Source organism: Phacochoerus africanus, chromosome 15 (genome assembly GCF_016906955.1).
Source record: "Phacochoerus africanus isolate WHEZ1 chromosome 15, ROS_Pafr_v1, whole genome shotgun sequence".
Lineage (NCBI taxonomy): Eukaryota > Metazoa > Chordata > Mammalia > Artiodactyla > Suidae > Phacochoerus > Phacochoerus africanus.
In genome coordinates, this window is record NC_062558.1 from 66764330 (window position 1) to 66784440 (window position 20111).

Here is a 20111-nt window from a genome sequence, read left to right on the forward strand (position 1 = left end):
TCCCAAACTATATGTGCCATACATCCTAGTCATTGCAAGGCCCAGAAAGTGATCAGGATAGTTAACAGAGAGGATTATATCACTGGTAGAATCACTTAGCCATTGGTCTCTTAAGAACCACGGGATTAGGAACATTTAAGGATTCCATTTGTTCAGAAGCTGTTAGAGCTGTTAGGGAGATGACCTCAGTCTGTTTTTACACCTACTTGTGTTAAAGTTAATGGGTTCATCAGGTCATAATGTTCTTGAGAAATAACTGCGACATTCTTGATTGTCTCTGGGTATTAGAAAACATAAATAAATCCCCATATCTCAATTCTGTTCAGTCTGGATCCTTGAAAAGTGAATTCCAGAGATGGCAGACATGCAAGAACCACACACAAGCCCTGGAACTATTTCAAATATTTAAAAGGGTGGGGAACTTTAGGAATTGGATTCCTTTTGGTAAATTAATGTGATTTTTTTTCTTTCTCTCTCTTTTTTTTGGGGGGGGGGGGTGTCCATGAACTATATCAGTAAAATGCAGATGTCTCAAATTTTCATTTAAGAAAGGGATCTTCACCCTTTCTTTCTAATGGTTTGCAGCCATTATGCCAAACCAGAAATGAGTCTCTTCCTTTCAAGGAATTTCTGAGACAGGAAAGCCTGGCTCTCCTGCTTGCCTGCAGTGGGGACACTAGTAAGCAAATTCCGTCTGTGGGGGCAGATGTATGTGATGGTGAATGAGAGCTTTGGTACCCATGTCCTATGAGAAGAGGATATATAGGTAGTGTCCTTGCATATGTGAAGTGCTGTCACAGGCAAGTATACTATTTTTTTGTGACTGCAAAAGACATTACTGAGACAGTGAGTGAACATTCTAAAGAAGTAGATATTAAGTCACTGAAGGAAAAATGTCTCAGTGTAACACAGAATAGGTCACCTTACTGAAAAGTGAGCTCCCAGTCCTTTTGGTAGATGATCTTTCCTTTTGGAAGACTGGGGCTCTACTTTCAGATAAAGAATTGGACTGGTTTCTTCAAAGAATGCTGGTAGTCCCTGGGATTCTGTCATTGTGAAACTGCTTTATTGTAAAGGTTGGCTGCATAAAACTTAGTGTTGACATGACAAATTGATTTTGGAGATTTTCCCCACTGATTTGGACTTTGTAAAATTTCCTGTAACATGCATCCACAGTTACCCTCATAGAAAGCTTCTGAGGTAGGTAGTGGTGAAGAGGTATCATTTTCTTCTCTCAGCAGATGCAGTGACAGCAGTTGGGGGAAACGAAAGATACACAAGTGGCACAGCTACCTTGGTCAGATCCAGGTGCGTCCCAGGAAGCATCTCACTTCACTGAATGTGGTTTCATGTTTAAAGAGAAGGTACAGTTTTTCCTACAACATGGCTCCTGAGTGCAAGCTGACCACTTCATCTGGCGTTTGGTTGAGTCAACAGCAATTCTGTCCAACACAGGGGGAGAAATTAGCAATGCTGGACTTACAGATGGTGTGCGGTGTGTCAGGCTCTAGTATTATGCTTTCCTCAGGCATTTTTTAGGTAGTTTTGATGATACTTAAATTTTGCCTTTCTTCTAACAATACTTAAGAATGTGACTCCACCATATTTTGCAATGAAGGTGAGGTTTACAGTGGTTTGAAAAGTGTTCCAGGGACCCAGGGTTCATGATAAAACCAGAGCAAGAACCAGAATATTGTCTTCCTGAATCTTGGTCAGTGCTGTTTCACAACATTGTGCCACTTCCTTGACAAAGAGTCCCAGAAAATGGCCCTAAATATATGCATTTTTTGATTATACAGTGGTTCTCAATGTCCTGAAATTCAGCTTCGTGTTTATTACAAATTATTGAACCTACTTAATGCAAGCCACTGTGGGGGATATAACTGTCATCACTCTGTAATCTCTACACAACCCTTGCCTTGTAACAGAGCCACCTCAACTTGCCAAGGAATTCCAAAGTTTTAGCTCTAGGTCTGTTAGAGTTTAGTGCACACATTTTTGGGCACAACAGATTGGGAGTTTCCCGACCAATGAGAAGGGCATTGCATTTACCTTGGTCAGATGTGTCATAGAGAAACAGCTGATTATATAGCTCAGTCCCTCCTCTTTGTGCAGAGGGAGCATCCATTTCCTTAATTCTCACGAATGCACCGCTTTATTTTTACTCCTATTTGAGTCTGCCTGTAACTTGACACCATAGCTAAAATTTATTATACTATCATCCTAAACACAGAGGGCTGGAGGGAGGCACTAGGATTCTTATTAGCTGAGGGACATCCTAGCATAAACATAAAGGAGCTTAGCAGGGGCTAGGGCAAATGAGAGGACACACAGTTAGTTACTAGGATGCAGAACAAAGTCCGAAGCCTGCCTGCCTGAGCTGACCTCTCTCACCTGGTCAGCCTCACCCCTCTGACTCACCCCTCTCCAGACTGGTTTCCTTTCAGAGCCTTACCAGTACCCTGCTCTCCCCCATACCACAGTTATGCTCGGTTATGCCTTCTGCCTGAAATGCCCTTCTTTTTCTTCTCCACCTGGTTCACTTCTATTCAGCTTTCAGATTTCAGGTCAATTGTCACTTCCTCAAGGCAGCCTCATAACTCTTATAGCACCACACACCTTCAGGGTCATATATATAGTATTTCACCATTTGCCTTATCATTTAGAAGGTAGCTGTTCAACAGAGTGAATGCTCACTTTAGCCCAGTAGCTTAAATAGGCCTACTTTAAGGTCTCACCAGATGGCTCTTGTCAAAGTCACTGGAATTAACTGCACATCTAACAGTCCACTCATCGATCCATCCAACCACCTATTCACTAATACTCACTGGGGGCCCTGGATGGGCCAGTCACTGTAGTAGGCACAAGGAATATAGGCGGCCCCCTGACAAGATATATTTGGAGGAGCAGGTGAAGTTTTCTGACCCATTAAGGCCCATCCTAGTCACTGTTGGCCTTTCTGGAGTGGAGTCTACATTACCCTAACTGGCCCTGGGTCTTTTGCAGTCTTCCGGGAAGACTGCAGTAACTAAAGGGAATTCCTGACTCAGTTATTCTCTGTGCCATGATATGTGGCTGAACCACCCTGACTCCATTTTGTCAGCTCCATCTTAGGCCAGCAAGTCCTACCCCTTCCCCTCTTCTGAATGACTAAGCTTTAGCCTAACTCAAAAGGAATGCCTCAAACCAGATGAGCTCCCTATCAAGCTTTATCCCTACCCTCATCTGACAGGAAAACTTGAAGAGTGTCTTTTGCTGACGCATATGGTTAATGGTCATGAGACCCCTACACCCCTCCCCAGTGGGAGGAAAAGCTCCCAGTTCCAGTCAGTGTAAACATGCTTCTCACGTGGTAGTCAGATTCTATTTTTAGCTAAAAAGTTTACCTTTTGTTGTTGGGGAATGAAGCTGTGAATGCCCCTGGACCATCAGTGAGCCTGATCCTTTCCACCTGTTTGTAAGTTACCCACAATAAACTTCATAATTGTACTTTATGGAGTTGCCTGCTTCATTTTTCTGTCTCAAAGTTCCTTCTCAGTTCAGAAGATATTATTCAGTATCTCCACCTCTCAACATATGACACTTTATTTTCTTCACAGCATTGATTACTGTCTGAAATTATTCATTTATTACCAGTTCCCTACCCCTGACTCATGGGAGTGCCTTGTCCATCTTAATTGAATACTGCCAAAATCCTGATTGATGCAGATTTGTTCAGTGAGTCAATGAATTGGATCTAGAGAGAAAATCCTTGTCCTGACCTCTTATTTGAAGCAAGTTTAATGGCTAGGCATTGATGACTGGGCCGTTACAGGGAAAAGACCTAGGGGAATCCCTGCAGTATGTAGACTATATGGAGGAAATTTTAGGGTGCCCCATTTGGTCCCAATGTTCTTCCTTAGATGAGGGCAGTTTGTAGCCAACGCTGGTCCTTCTGGGATAACATAGGCTTCTGCAAAAGGGTTCTGAGGCTTCTGCAACCCTGCATCTCCAGATAGTAACAGAAACTCCTCTAAGATGCCTAGAGCAGTCATTCTCAAGCCTTGGTTGGAACCATAATCAAAGGGGGAATTTGGTGAAAATGCAAAGGCAGGATCTATCCTACTTTAGCGAGCACTGAAGTTGAGCAGGACCCTGAGGGGCCCTCCTAGGTGTAAAAGTTCCTCCTTGTCCCCTGTTTCTTAAAGGTTTTCGTTTCCTAGGCCTTCCCTGAATTCCAAAGAACAGACACAGTTACAAGTTAGGGAAGTGAGGGAATGCAGAAACAAAGCAAGAAAAGAAATGATAAGAGTTGAGTAATAAAACAGAATCCTACTTCTTCCTCAAAGTGCAATCTGTTCCATATCCTTGAATTGTTCTGTAGAAACTAAGACCCTTACCCTGGTGGAGGATGGTGACTACATGGGCACCACAAGCACCCAGCCCCCAGACTGCCTGGAACCAGAAAGTTGATGATTAAGATTCCTAAAACAGTATCCTATTACCTCACCACCAACCAATCAGGAGAGCATCATAGACCCTGCAGCCTTCATCCCAAATATTACCTTTAAAAACCCCTCCTTGAAAGTCACTGGAGAGCTTACATCTTTTAGGCATGAGCTGCCTGTTTTCTTTGCTTGGTGCCTGCAATAAATGCTGTACTTTCCTTCACCACAATCCCATGTCAGTAGATTGTCTTTGCTGTACTGGTGAGTGGTTTGGTAACAGCATCTGTGTTCTCTATTAGCTATCTAGCTAAATCTTCTTTTTTAAAAATATTTATTTTTAGTTTTTAGGTTTTTATTTAAAATAGTTTTATTAAAGTATAGTTGATTTACAATGTTGTGTCAATTTCTGCTGTACAGCAAAGTGACTCAGCTATACATATATATACACATTTGCTTTTATATTCCACCAAAGTTTGATTACTACTGCTGCTCTTCTCTGTGCATTTTTCCCAAGTTTGTTCCATGGAGTGATAGTTCTCAGAGTGTTAATAGTTACTTAAATAAACTATCAGATTAAATAAATTTCCCTGCTGCAGGTGGTTCAGAATCATTAAAATGCAAATGTGAATCTTGAATCTCCCAGAGGAGAGAAAAGTGTACAATGCTTCCTAAACTTATTTGGCCCTGAACTACTTCTTCCAGGGAACATGCATTAACATCATCTGTAACTACTATACAGTTAGTGTTCATAATATACTTAGGAAAACATATCAAAACTGCAATCACTGCCCTCCTGCTTCTTAGGAGAGCTTCAGAGTTTCTGTCTTAAGGCAGTGAATGTCACGAGACCTGTTTCTACAATATTTCCTTAGCCTCTTTGCTGAAAACTCCATCTTGTCCTGCTTTACTTTATCCCATCTTCCTGCTTGAAAAACAGGCTCAGCGCTGGTAGATGACTTAAGCTTAAGAACAAAGACCTAAAGGCATAAGTTATTCATAGGGTCAGCTGAATGAGGACATAATGCGTTGGTCTAGCCATGCAGGACCTGTGCAGATTGGCACGCAGTTTGTACAGCATGATATGTCCTCTTAAGAATAAAAGAAAGAGGAGCCTCATGGCCCCAAGGGGTTTATGAGGAGTCGTTAGCAGGATATGCATTGGCAAGGAGAACCGAGGTGCAAACCTAGGCAGCCAGTTGCTGCAGATAGGCATGCTGTCTGCAGAAGCACAATGGTGATTCTCTAGATGCTATGCATAGATAGCTGATGCCAAACTTCCTCAAATGCTAATGATTGTTAAATGCCTAAAGGTCAGAGTAAAAGCTTAATCAGCAACCGGCTATGTGACTTTTAAAATAACTTTAAGAAACCTATATCCTGCACCTATAACCCCCTTCTCAATTGACGTAATCCTAAAAAACACAATAAAAGCAGTGTGGTTTCTTGAGGCGGAGCTCTTGGTCCCTGAGACCTTGAGTCCCCCGGTTCCAACCTTTACTTAAGATAAATGTCTCTGTGTCTTGTTTTATGCTATTTTCCTTAAGTTTCACAGCACCTGTTCTTCAGCCCCATCCTGCTGAGCTGGTCTTGGCAAGTGAACATTTAACAGCCAGTGTGGCCAATTACATGATTCTGTGGTCACCTAAAACCTTGCTTCTCAAAGTGGCCTATGAACCAGCAATTTCCAGCATCACTTGGGAGTTGGTTAGATATGTAGAATCCCAGGTCCCACCTCAGAGCTACTGAACTGGAGTCTGCATTTTATTTCATTTCTTTCTTTCTTTTTTTCTTTTTAGGGCCACACTCATGGCATATGGAGATTTCCCAGGCTAGGAGGTGAATTGGAGCTGTAGCTACTGGCCTGCACCACAGCCACAGCAACCAGATCCAAGCCTCATCTGCGACCTACACTATAGCTTACAGCAATGTCAGATCCTTAACCCACTGAACGAGGCCAGGGATCGAACCTGTGTCTTCATGGATGCTAGTCAGATTTGTTTCTGCTGAGCCACAACGGGAACTCTGGAGTGTGCATTTTAATAGGATCCCTGGGTGATTGGTTTGTACCGATATAGAGAATGGGGGGAGGGGAGACCAAAATACAGGGGGAGCCATTCAATATGAAATTACTGGCCCTCTCCTCATCATCACTTATCAGAATTTATGATTCACTCTTGGAAAGAGAGAGAAGGGCAAACAGTGTAATACTGATATACTCTCTGGACCCTTCCTTCTTTTGCTCACTTTTTCCAAGGCTGGGCTCCTGACAGACAATCAGGGATAGCAGTCCTCACAGATTCAGGAAACCCAGTGAGAAGAAAACCCTTCCTGAAACTTAAAGTGTTGATCAGGCAATACCTTATATAAATTAATTTGTTTGGATAGAATAGAGAAAAAAAACTGGTTGTGAGTCAAATTACATAGAGTAAAAATTGCTTGGGATTTTGTTATTGTTCTTAGGCTTCTTAGCACAAGTGAACTAAAAGGAAAGCTCCAAGTTATTCTGTCTTTATTCTTAAGAGCTCTCACATCTGTCTCTGAAATCCTTTGCCAAGTGTACCACCCTGTGGATCATACAGGTAATCCAGCTTCTTCTTTTTTTTTTTTTTTTTCCTGTTCATTTGGTCTTTCTCCAGTTTCTGGCTCTTTGCTAGGTGCTGAGATTTTCTCCTTTGTGCCTTTCGATTTTCATCAGTTTTATCTTGACGCGCCTGGCTATGGCTTTCTTTGTATTTATTTTGCTTATGGTTGTTTCTTGAATCTGTGGCAGAGTTTCAAGAATTTGTGTGTTGATATCATTCTTTGGGAATTTCTTGGCCATTATATCTTCAAATATTATTTTTACATCATTCTCTCCTGTCCCTGTGCGTGGGCATTTTTCTGTTGATCATTCTTAACGTTCATTAATCTTGCCTTCTGTTTCTAATCTCTATTAAACACATAATATCAGATATTATATTTTTAAATTCTAAATATTTCCATTTGATTCTTTTTAGAGACTATAAAAAATTCTCCATTTTAAAATTGATTCTATTTTCTTAAGCATATTAGACATAGATATTTTATTTTATTTTATTTTATTTTTTTGTCTTTTTACTATTTCTTTGGGCCACTCCCATGGCATATGGAGGTTCCCAGGCTAGTGGTCGAACTGGAGCTGTAACCGCTGGCCTACGCCAGAGCCACAGCAACACGAGATCCGAGCCGCGTCTGCAACCTACACCACAGCTCACGGCAATGCCAGATCCTTAACCTACTGAGCAAGGTCAGGGACCGAACCTGCAACCTCATGGTTCCTAGTTGGATTCGTTAACCACTGCGCCACGATGGAAACTCCAGGCATAGATATTTTAAAGTTCTATTTTCTTGAACATATTAATCAAAGTTATTTTAAAGTCCTTGTTTGTTAATGCCAATATCTATGTCACCTGTGGTTCTATTCCTATTGAATGTTTTTCTCTTGTGGTTTTTAGTAATATGGTCCTGAATCACATGCCTAAAATTTTGTTTGTTGAATGCTGCTCATTGTGTATAAAAATTAGATAGCTCCAAATGACTTTTTATTCCTTCACAGTGGGTTTAGCCTTTCCTCTGCTAGGCAATGAAACTGAAACTGATTCTCTTAAACCAATCAAGGAATGAACTGAGTCAAAGCCAACTTTTAGTTTTGCTAAGATTCAGTCTGCCTCTGAGTTGTTTCTGTTACCAAGATGCTGTCCTTCAGGATTTTCTCCACTGAATGTCTGATGTGTTCACTGGTCTCCCTCCTCCTGGCAGAACTTAATTTCTGTCTCTTCAGCATTATGAAAGTGGCAAATTACTTTCTGATTTTCAGAAGTTTTTGACAGAGCTTGCAAGTCCTAGAGTTTGTTTCCCCAGTACCATAAGTCTATGAGAAAAATGTTAGTGTTTCAGAAGTTTTTCCGCTTAGCTTTCAATCACCTGGCCTCACCACTTCAGAAATTTGCAAATGTCAAATGTCTTGAGAGTTTTGTGTTTAAGGTCCCTTAAGCCTGTAATTATATCTCTATAGTCCCACAAGACCATTAAAATCTTTGCTGGCTTTTCTTCCTCCCAGAAGTCTGAAAAAAATCTGATTGCCAATCTCTTAGAATTTGCATATTCCCCAAGGGAAAAAGTGTCAGACCGTTGAAGTTCTCTCCTCTTAAGAAATTTAGCCATTCCTGCCTCCTTTGATTCAGCAGCTGTCTGATGTCTTTAAAGAAGTGAAACTATATCTTATCCAGAGTTTCTAGGTGTTCTTTAAGGAAGCATTGGTCAACTTCGAATTATACCATTCTACCCAGAGCTGGATATTCTTATCTTGCATTGTAGATTGACACTTTGATCACATAATTTCTCTGGTTTTTCACTTTGGCTTCACTCTGGATGCTATTTCTCAGATCACCCTCAGCTCTGAGCCACGCAGATCTTTTAGTCCCACCTCCAGTGCAGGTTCTCTACACAGATCAAGTGTTTTAGTTTTCCACCTGACCAGATGCAAGATTACCAGAAAAAAACTACTATGAAATTTGTATAAGCTGAACACAGAGTGACCCAAACGCAAGGAATCACATTTGGCGGAAGAGTGATTCTTTGCACTCATAAGTAATGTTTAACAAAAGAAAAGGAAGAATTTTCTCTAGATGTTCCTTATTTGAAAAATGCTTTTCATCTGAAATATTCCCATGTTTTCCTAATACTGAATCCAAAAAGCATATGTCTGATTTCTTGAAGATAAAGCCTATTGCTTCCAATGCTTTGATGACAGAAAATAGGAAAAATAAAGGATTAAAGATTTTCAAGAGGCCAGGGATCCTGAAATATTAGGTGGCAACTTACTGCTCAAAATAAACTTTTCCTATTCACACTGAAATCTTATGAGAGAGAGAGGGAGAGGGGGAAGTTGAACAGACATGTAATCATACAGCATGAGGTTACTACTGTAATTTGATGTGCTTCTTCAAACCAATTATATGATCCTTTGAAGGCAAGGTCCCTCTGTAGCTCTGTAACCCAGAGAATTTCAGATGATCTGAGATCTAACAGACCTATTTTGTTAGCAGAAGAGTTATTTGAAATAACATTAAAATACATATTTCTATTCAAGAGAATTAACCTCAATAAGTGTACTTAGTTTACCAAATGACAGCTTATATTATTCCTAAAAATTTCCAATACTAGTCATCAACTCCTTAAATCTACTTGATGTAAACATACCATTCTTTCTCCTCATTTTGCGTCATTATAGTGTTTATTCATACATTAGCCTAATGCTGATTATTACTATGCATCCTCTCTGGAGTGCTTGGAGTAGATTATTTTAGTGCTTTTTGCCATAGCAGTCATTTAAAAAAATACCAGTAATGATTCCAGTGGATAAAACACTCAAGTCTTTCATAAATAGAACTTGCTCTAAACATGAACAAAATGTCCATTCTCATTTCATTGCCAATGCCCTGTTTTATTCAACTAGAGTTATTTTCTGTAGCTTTTACCTCTAAAGTGTTGCCATAGAAAGTAAGACAATATGAAAAATCAGCTCATTTTAGTAAAAAACGTGGGACATTTGCTAATATTCCTCAGAGCTATCACAGGGAAGGAAAAATAATTTTCCCTCTACCCTTCTAGGTTCTTGGCTGAGACTCCCCTGTCCTAAAAGATAGATTAACAAGAAAAAAACTATTTAAAATATATATGCACCTATGTAGAGATATTGAGGGCTCCATGAAGATATGAGACTTAAAAGAAGTGATCAAACCTCACCAAAAAACAGTAAGTTTGTGAAGAACTGAGAAGACAATGGGGTTCGGGCTATGTCTAGTGAAATGGTGAAGTAGCAAGGTTTAGGATCTTGTTGGCCCTAAATTCCCTGACTGGTGACAAGGATGCTTTTTACCTTCCTGAGAAGGAGGGTACTTTTCACATGGAAGATTTCTCTCCTGATTTAAGGGAGACAAAAGAAGGTCAGAGGATTCTTTCTGCAACAAGCCGTTTCTCAAGTACCTTTATTCAAAATAATCGCTATGGAGTTCCTGTTGTGGCACAGTGGAAACCAATCCAACTTGTATCCATGAGGATGTGGGTTTGATCCCTGGCCCTGCTCAGTGGGTTAGGGATCCAGCATTGCTGCAAGCTGTGGTGTAGATCACAGACACGGCTCGGATCTGATGTTGCTGTGGCTGTGGCCAGCAGCTGAAGCTCCAACTCAATCCCTAGCCTGGGAACTTCCATATGGGGCCCAAAAAGAAAAAAAAAAAATCAATGTGTCAAAGTGGCACATAGTTTGGGGTGACATATTCTGAACCCCTACACTATTTATCTAACTCAAGCTAAATGTTCTCATCATCCACATTCCAGACACTGTTGTGGCATTTCTGCCTTAAAGATGGACAGGACTTTAGAGATCTTTAGTCTCCTTCCTGTTTTATATTTGGAGAAATTGAGACATGGATTGATAGCGTGACTTTCTGAGATTCAGTTAGAGAGTTAGTAACAGAGAAAGAAGGACAGTCTGAGTCACTTAATTTTCTTTAACTGGAAGCTCCTTGAGAGCAAGTAACAAATTTACTTTTCTTCAGAAACTTACTTTTCTCTTACACTGCATCCATCTATAAAGAATATACTTAAATTGGAGTTCCCGTTGTGGTTCAGGAGATTAAGTACATTACTACCATCCATGAGGATGTGGGTTAGATCCCTGGCCTTACTCAGTGGGTTAGAGGATCTGGCATTGCCTTGAGCTGTGGTGTAGATCACAGATGTGGCTCGGATCTGGCGTTGCTGTGGCTGTGGTGGAGACCAGAGGCTATGGCTCCAGTTCGATCTCTAGCCTAGGAACTTCCATATGCCACAGATGTGGCCCTAAAAAGAAAAGGAAAAAAAAAAAACACACAAAAAACCTACCTAAATCAGATTCAGTATGTATATTATGTACTGCATGCTACCTTTGTGTAAAAAAAAAAAAGAATATGAAATATATATTTGTAAAATGAAACAATGGAGAGTTAAACTAAAAACTAAAAAAATTAGGGAGAGAATAGGAAGGAGGAGAGAGGGATACGGTGAAGACTTCTCTGAATTACTTTGTTTTAAAATTGTGATTTTGGAATCATGTAAATCTTTTGCACAATTTAAGTGTGTAAAAGTTAAAGACAGTAACAAAATAGCACAAATAACTAAAGGAATAAAAAAACAGAAGCCAGCATGACTATAGACAGGAATGATTTTTTAGTAGTCTACCTTCCCATGGTGCTAGTCAAATACGACAATGAAAGACTCAAATCTGATCAATATTTCTAATGAAAGGAAAGCCTTCAGCAAATGTATATACTCTGCTTTGATGCAGTCCATTTATTCTCAAAGACTGGGTAGCATATGTTTCATGGCCAGTCTCAGACCATTCTTAAAAATGGTTTGTACTCGTTCTAATTTGAGCTGTACAGTCAGATTAATTTCAGATCCACTATTTACTTCTCTTGGCACCTTAGGCAAATTACTTCTCTGTGTTTCCATCTGCATACATATAAAGTGCAAATAGTAATAGCAAATAATTCCTACCTTAAGGACTTCTGTGAGGATTAATACAGATAATCCACATAAGGAGTTTAGCACATTCTCAGGTATATAGAAGTCAATAAATTTTAGCAATTATTTAAGCAAACAGTATTTAAGTAAAAATAAATAAAAAATTAAAAGTAATAGATCTATTTTTATGTTAAAAATGTGAACTACATTATACACATAAAAGATTATATACGTTTATTTTTTTAAAGTAATAAAATGAACACTCAGGTACTTCTACCTATTCAGAACATTTATAAAGACTTTTAAGTCCCTGCAAACAATCCTCTCTTTAGTTTTGTTTTAGAAATTTTAAAAATTGAGATTTTACTGTATGCATTTTTTTATTATTTTTTTTTCTTAACATCTCTTTATTTGGGACTCATACTTACTATCTGTGTTTAACTCAATTTCACGGTTGTCAGGTGCTCTATTATATGAAAGCATCACGGTTATTTAAAAATCCACCCTACTATTGATGAGTATTTGGATTTATTTCAATACTTTGCTATTACTAGTGTCAAATGACAAAGATAATACAATTTATTAATGGGCGTGATGTCTCTCATTCAAAGGGAAGCAATGCATGGACTGGGAGAGTACAGGGCCTCACAAGCAGGAGGAACACTTCCTGAAAGAGATGAGCTTTTAGAAGTGGCAATGCAGAAGTGCAGCACAATTGACTAGGGAGGTCTGGGATTTCCTTATGAGGCTAGGGGAGGATAACCTAGCTAAAGTGGAGCTGGAGAATTGAGACTGGTGTATGTAGCTGATTTAGGCTGAGGTTTGTGATGTGGGTCAGACCACACGGGCAGTCTCCATTTTATGGGTCTAGATACACAAATTAACTCTATCATTAGCAATGTTGATATGAACATTCTTATACATTTTTCTAGGTATAAATGCACAAGAATTTCTCTAGCACATATCCCTAGGAGTGGAATTGCTATGTTATGAGATGCACATTTAACCCTACTGGGTAATTTCACATTGTTTTCTGAAGTGGTTATACTAATTGATCATCACTCCAGCAGGTATGAGTATTGTATATGGAAGATATCATCCCATTCTCTTCTGGTTTACCTTGTTATTGAGAGTCAGTTGTCTAATTTTTCTTCCTTTGTAGGTAATCACTCTTTCTGTTTTTAGAACTTTTTGTTTGTTTTTGGTACAGCTTTTTGCAATTTTACCATAATGGGGCTAGGTATGGATTTTCTTGTGTTATGTTCATTTGGGGGTTCACTGGGCTTCCTGAGTTTGAGAAATGGGAGATATATATATCTCTAGATTCTCTGAAGTCTATTACTTCAGCATCTAGCATTCATATTAGTCAGTACACCTAGGTTCTTCTTCAGCAATAAATTAACCCTGAAATCTAAGTGGCTTAACACAGGAAAAGTTTTTTTTCTTTTGAATACTTTGTGTCTACCACAGGGTGATAGCATACTCTACTACATACAGTAATTTAAGGATCCAGGCTGATGGTGCTTCCATTATCTTTGTAACTACACAGACTGAAACCTGTATACTTCTGGATATAAAGGAAAGCAAATAGAACACTTAGTAATCTTTTTCTGTCTCCAACAGCTTTTTCGGCTTAGGCTTCAGAAATAATATCCTGATTTTCTTTAAGTGGGCAATGAACTTGAAAACAAGACTTCTCTGACTTTCTTTCACCCTGTCTGGTTTTTATAAGAACCTAACTCCCTAATTAGGACTTATCAGCACCTAGTCTCTTCTAAAGTGGTTTCTGTTTTTCACTGAACCTTGACAGATAAAGCATTTTGTACCAGAAGCAGTTCTGGTAAATAAAGTCTCAAAGATGGGAATCTGGCCTACTTAGGTTTAAAGGGATTGACAACTATTAGTAGTAATTCATGGAGTACAATGACAAAATAAGTATTTATCTAGTTTCGTTTATTTTTGCTTGGAATGGAATGTTAATTGAGAGGAAGTCTTTGGGAAACCAAGTGGCTTCTACAATTGATTGTTAATGGTAGGACTATAAAATAAACATAAATTAATATAAATATAACAAAAAGGACTATGACAAATTTTAACTGAATTTACTAGCCTGGGGTTTTAAAGTCCTGGGTTTAGACATGGTTGAAAATCATAATTATGACTGTGTTAGAAAATACATTATCTCTTGTAATTATGGTGTTAATATATCTTAAAACTACAAAGTTTGATTCTGCCGGCTACTGACTCACAGTTGATTGTAGATATCTTTTGTGAAAATTAAAGCTTTGATTGAGACTCTGAGAATTGGAATAGGGAAATCTGGGTAAGCATGGATAAATTTAAGCCCTCAAATACCACTGAAGCTTCCTTCCTTCTTCCCTGTTGGAAGAGTCTGATTTCCCCTTGTTTGAAGACTTCATTACTTTACCTTAGGCAATCACTTTGAAAACTTTGAAAGGTGATGCTGATTTTTTTTTAAGACTCACCCCCACTCCACATTGTCTCTAGATAGGTAACCAGTGTGGGGTCTTCAACACGCTATAGGGCAACAACTACAAAGTGCAACCCATAGAGAGTAGCTTAAATAGCAAGAGAACTGCATGATGCAGATGATTTAATACTGACAGAGAATTGAAGAAAATGTGTGGGAAAGGATTAGAAGGTTAGATATAGGCCAACATTTTCTCATGAGGTACTTAACAGAAATTCTGGATCCATTGCATTAACTCAAGCAAATGGGAGTGACTTTATTTAGCTGGTTGAAACTGGAATCAATGGTGGTCTACATTAATAAAGTTAAGTTTCTAGAATAGTCTTGATATAACATAGAGGAAGGAATCTATAGGCTTAAGAGGATAGGAATATCGGAGAGGTTATATGTGCGCCTCTTTCACTATACTCTCAGAAGAATTGTTGGACATGGCAAACAGGCAATGAGAAAAATATTTCTTTCTATGCTCAGAAAGTTCTCCAGTAGCTGTCCTCTTCAATTCTGAGATGATGTTGGGAAATGTTATCACTGAAGAGGGTCCTCTAATTGTTGTGAGGATAACAGGATCCTGAAGTGGTAGTAGTCAAGTGGCAGCACTTAACTCCCAGAGACAAAGTATGTGTTGTTACAGCAGTGGCTGGTAGGGCCAGCGTAGTAATCAGAATGGTTTTACCCAAACATCTCTGGTGGCACCTTACCGATACGCACCTCTGGACTGTAACAGACAGGTAGCCATGTTGTTTGATAACAGAGATCTAAGCTATCAACAATCATGTTCTCATTCCCAATTTCCAACCTGAGCCAGCTCACAGGGCCCTGAGAGTGGAGGGAAATCTAGTTAATTTGATGAAGGATCCTGCAACGCTGGCACAATTAAGTCCTGTAAATCTGCTACTAGGCTTCCTCACAGGAATCTGTGACTATTTATCAGAGTTACTACACAGTAGGTAAAGTAAAATACCCAAATATTCAGGACTTACTTCTCACTGGCCCTGAGCCAATTCACATCCCTAAGGACTCAAAAAGCTCTTGAAGTATATCAGTTAGAGTAGCAGCTTTGGAGTTTAAGTGAAAAGTGGAATTTTAACTTAAATCCATATCACAGTTGGCCTAGGAGGTCTGCAAAACCATACTGTACTAATATATATATATATATTGTCTTTTTGCCTTTTCTAGGGCTGTTCCCTCGGCACATGGAGGTTCCCAGGCTAGGGGTCTAATCGGAGCTGTAGCCACCCACCTATGCCACAGCCACAGCAACTCGGGATCCAAGCTGTGTCTGCAACCTACACCACAGGTCATGGCAACGCCAGACCCTTAACCCCCTGAGCAAGGCCAGGGATTGAACCTGCAACCTCATGGTTCCTAGGCGTATTCATTAACCACTGAGCCACAACAGGAACTCCTGTACTAATCTTTAAAAGTAAGATTGAAATAGTTTTTTTTTTTTTTCTTTTTCCTTTCAGCCATGCCCACAGCATGTTGAAGTTCTTGGGTCAGGGGCTGAACCTGCACCACAGCAGTGACCCCAGCTACTGCAGTGACAATGGTGGATCCTTAATGCACTGCATCACAAGGGAACTCCTGATTGAAATAGAATCAATCAGCTACTGGCAATATCCCCACATTGGCATCCTTACCTCTGGAGTAAAGCTTTTATGCTAGGAAAGGCCCAGTAGAAGTCCTTAGATTTGCTTCCCCCAAAGAGTAAACAATAATTAATACTACATCCCTGAGATAATTGCAAAGATCAGTGCCACTCTTGAAGCTCAAAAGCTACAGGGCCATTGATTATTTCACATCAACATTAACTCATCTGCTGTGTCCAGGCAGAATACAGATTAATCTGGAATAAAGACAGTGGATTACTGCATTACTACTGGAGATGTTATCCATGTGAACTCTTTGCTGGAATAATAGTTGGTATTAGCTATTGGTTTGGATAATGTTCGTCCCCTCTATTCTAAATGGCAAAAATACAGAAGCAGTTGGCTTTTATCTATCAGAGACAGCTCTGTATATTCATCATCTTCATTCAGAGCTGTGTCAACATTCTGGTTTTTGGCAATAAACTGGTCCATAGAAACCAAAGTTGTCTCACAACTCTAGAGGAGAGCATTTAGTCCATTATATGGATGACTCATGCTGACTGGACCACGTGAATAGGAAGTAACAGGTACTTTGGATGCCTTGGTAAAATACCTGATGCTGGAGGGGAAACTGAAGGCATGTCCTCTTTGTGACATGAGTGGTCTGGGAAATATGCTAACTCTTAAAAAATAGAAGATAAATTTCTATACCTTTCATCCTTATCACTAGAAAGGCTTGGTAAGTTTCTTTGAATTTTAAAAGCAACATACAGCACAACTGAGTGTGCCGTTCTGACACATCACTTACAGGTGATGACCTATAAGATCGCCAGTTTTCAATGGGCCTAGAATAAAAGAAGCTTTGCAGGTGGTCCAGAGTGCTGTGCAAGCTGCTTTGCTCTTTGAACCTTATGACCCAGCAGAGCTGGCAGCTGGAGATGATGCAGGGAGCTCTGACATAAGCGCTAGGAGAATCAGAGTACAGATCCTTAGGATTTGAGAGCTAAGCCACACCCACTTCTGAATATAATCATTTTTCACTTATGAAATGATTCTTAACTTTCTGCTAGGACCTTGAAGAGACTGACTGCTGAAATAGATCACCATGTGAACATACAACCTAAGCAGTCCATCATAACTTGGGTATTAGCTCACCCACCACACTGTAAGACTGGATGTTGATAGCGTACTCTAAGATCACAACAAAGAGAAAGAACTATCTATGAGGCTGAAGTCCAGCATATGGTCAAGACTAAACTGAGCTGAGTGAACAGCTGGTTCAAGCCCCCAGGGCACCTGATCCTGTTGCTGCCATCTCTCTCTCAATTCACACTTCTGGTCTTCTTAGAGAGTTCCCTATGACTGGTTATCTGAGGAAGGCATTCCCTACAACTATTTATCTCGGCCTGGGTCATAGAGGGTTTCCCACAATATGTTAGCACCATCTAGGAAGACTTACAATGTTAAATGAAATCACTGTGAGCATATGTATTTGATATTCCATAAACCATTAGTATAGCTCAGCAGTTTCCAAACTTTGTCCTATAGGGTATCACTAAATAAGATACTTAAAAAAAAAAAAATTCTAGTCTAATAAGCTTGAAAATTTTTGAGTAGAAACTTAAAAAAAAAAAAAAACCTGCAGGCATTCTAAAGGAGATAAGATACCAAGATATATTCTGAATTTCAGCATTTCCTAAACTTATATGACCTTAAGACCCCCTTCTTTGCAGAGAATTTCAAAGGAGTAGTGCTTTTCAAAATATGCCTTGGGGATTGTGGTTTTTCAATAATTTAGGCTTTGATAGAATATTTGTTTTGATAGCCAGGAATGAATGTGTTAAATTTTTATATTGACTGAAATGTAAGATATGCTCATCTTGGTTATTCTAAAGGATTACAACTCCTAGTTAAGAAAGGAATTTTAATAGAAAATCCTTGGCATGAAGGTAATGTAGGTGACACTACCCAAAAGGAGCATGTAAATCAAATTTAGTAATGATTTTTCCATTGTGTAATAGGGATTAGGGTTATAAGATCACAGCTCTGTGAATTCAATTATGATATAATGAAATGCACTCATAGAGCTTACAAACCAATTGATTTAGAAAGAGAAAAATATTATAATAAGCCTGATATCTGGCACTATGATTACACATTTGGTTATTTAGATTATTAAAATCGTTCTTGGAGTTCCCATCATGGCTCAGCGTAAATGAATCTGACTAGCATCCATGAGGAAGCAGGTTTGATTCCTGGCCTCGCTCGTGGGTTAAGGATCTGGCGTTGCTGCAAGCCATGGTGTAGGTCGCAGATGTGGCTCAGATCTGGCGTTGCTGTGGCTGTGGTGTAGGCTGGTGGCTATAGCTCCCATTCGACCCCTAGCCTGGGAACCTCCATATGCTGCGTATGCGGCCCTAAAAAAAAAAAGAAAAAAAATCATTCTTAATTTCAAAACTGAACGTACCTAATGTTGCACAATGCATTGAAGTTCATGGCAGAATATTTTACTTTCTTTTGAGACACTAGTGGGAGAAAAGAATTGTAAACAAGATAAGGACTTGAGGTTAGGATAAAGAAAAATGAGATCTAATTATAAATGATTTTTTGTTATTAATGAGCTTTTTCTTTTCCTTTTTTTTTTTTTTGGCCACACCCACAGGACAGAAAAATTCCCAGGCCAGAGAGCGAACCCACCCAAGCCACTTCAGTGACATTGCTTAACCCACTGCACTACAAGAAAACTCTTAACAGACCATATCAACATGTTATATGTAGAAAGAACAAAAAATGATTAACCAGGCCAAACTTCTGAGAACTCTATTAATTTGAGAAGCCCAGGAGTGAGTGTGCCTATCAATCAAACTTATTTTAATTTTATCCGATTACCCATCCTTACTACCAAATCCAGCATTTAATGTTCTGTTTGTAAGGGATATGAGATGAAGAGGTGGTAAAGCATACAGGTGTAGCTCGTTTTTGTTTTTGTTTTTGTATTTCCAAGTACCATATCTAGCTCTGTTGCAGCTAATACATACGATTATAGACCGGCTCTTCCCAATCTGCATTTTTTAAGAGATTTAAACTATATTGCACTGAGGAATCCATTGTGCACAATGAATTAACCTCCCTCCTATGCAACAAGAGCATGAAGAACACAGCTAACTATGTCCTACCCTTGGGAGGATTGAGAAAATTGTCCAATAATATTCCTTAGGGCTAATTCTCTAGTGGAACAGTATTGGATAGGGGCTGCTCTAGACTACTGATTCCAAAACACCAGTCAATGAAATCTTTAAAAATTCCTACATATTCTATCTAGTTCAGTTGATCAACAATGAGATTCAAAGGTATGTTTTATAAATATTTCTCTAGGTATTTCTGATGTAACCAAGTCCAGGAGCCACTGCCGTAGATACAAGTGTTGGTTACTAAGATGCCTTATGAAACAAGGGCTCCATGGCCCAAACTGCTCCTGTTTATAGTTAAAAAATAATTATCCCAAGTTTATCAAGCTTATTTTAGCATGGAAAACTTTTTTACTTGAATATCTGTAGTCATCTTAATGGAACTAAGGTGCCACAGAAGCACTTTGGGAGGTGAGACTCTAGAGAATAGCTGGTGGCACCTATGAAAGTCAACTTTAGTAGAATCTTTTCCAACTCATTTCAACCCAACCTTGATTGCTATTACATTTAGATGTTCATTCTTTGGGGCCTTGGGAAGTTTCTCAATTTCAAGAGTACTTTATTTTTTAAACAGTAAACTCTATCTTATTAATTTTTTCTTTCCTTTTTTTTTTCTTTTGCCTCAGATACAATATGACCACATGGTTTATTCAGGTAAAGAAATTCTTAACCATCATTGGCAAAACCCTATCTTATTTACTACAAATTAAGTTCCAAATGGATCAAAGTTCTAATTTTTTTTTAACCCATAACATTAAAAGGAAAAAAAATTTTAAATTCTTTAGTCAGGATGGCCTTCTTAAAAGCAATAAAGAGAGGGTTGATAAATTTCATTACATGAAATTTAATTCTTCTGTGCAGAAATTGTGTCTCCATATAACATATACTC

The 20111-nt window shown here is 39.0% G+C and overlaps 1 protein-coding gene and 1 non-coding gene across 3 annotated transcripts in view; one reads left to right on the top strand and one right to left on the bottom strand.

The window, feature by feature from the left end:
* ZNF365 (zinc finger protein 365) overlaps positions 1 to 3494 on the top strand; it is a 30837-nt gene extending 27343 nt beyond the window's left edge. Inside the window, exon 6 of one of the 2 annotated variants that reach the window (XM_047761633.1) lies at positions 1239 to 1299. Coding sequence is in view for 1 of the 2 variants with exons in the window: in XM_047761631.1 (XP_047617587.1) it covers positions 1239 to 1539 (301 nt within the window). In the remaining variant the exon portion in view is untranslated. Of the gene's footprint in view, positions 1 to 1238 lie in introns of both variants that reach the window. The other variant, XM_047761631.1, reaches the window with a different exon arrangement.
* A 16344-nt stretch (positions 3495 to 19838) lies between these two features.
* On the bottom strand, positions 19839 to 19905 carry LOC125117119 (small nucleolar RNA SNORD36). The gene has a single exon (XR_007132488.1). It is a non-coding gene; the product is annotated as a small nucleolar RNA SNORD36 (small nucleolar RNA).
* Between the last annotated feature and the right edge of the window lie 206 nt (positions 19906 to 20111).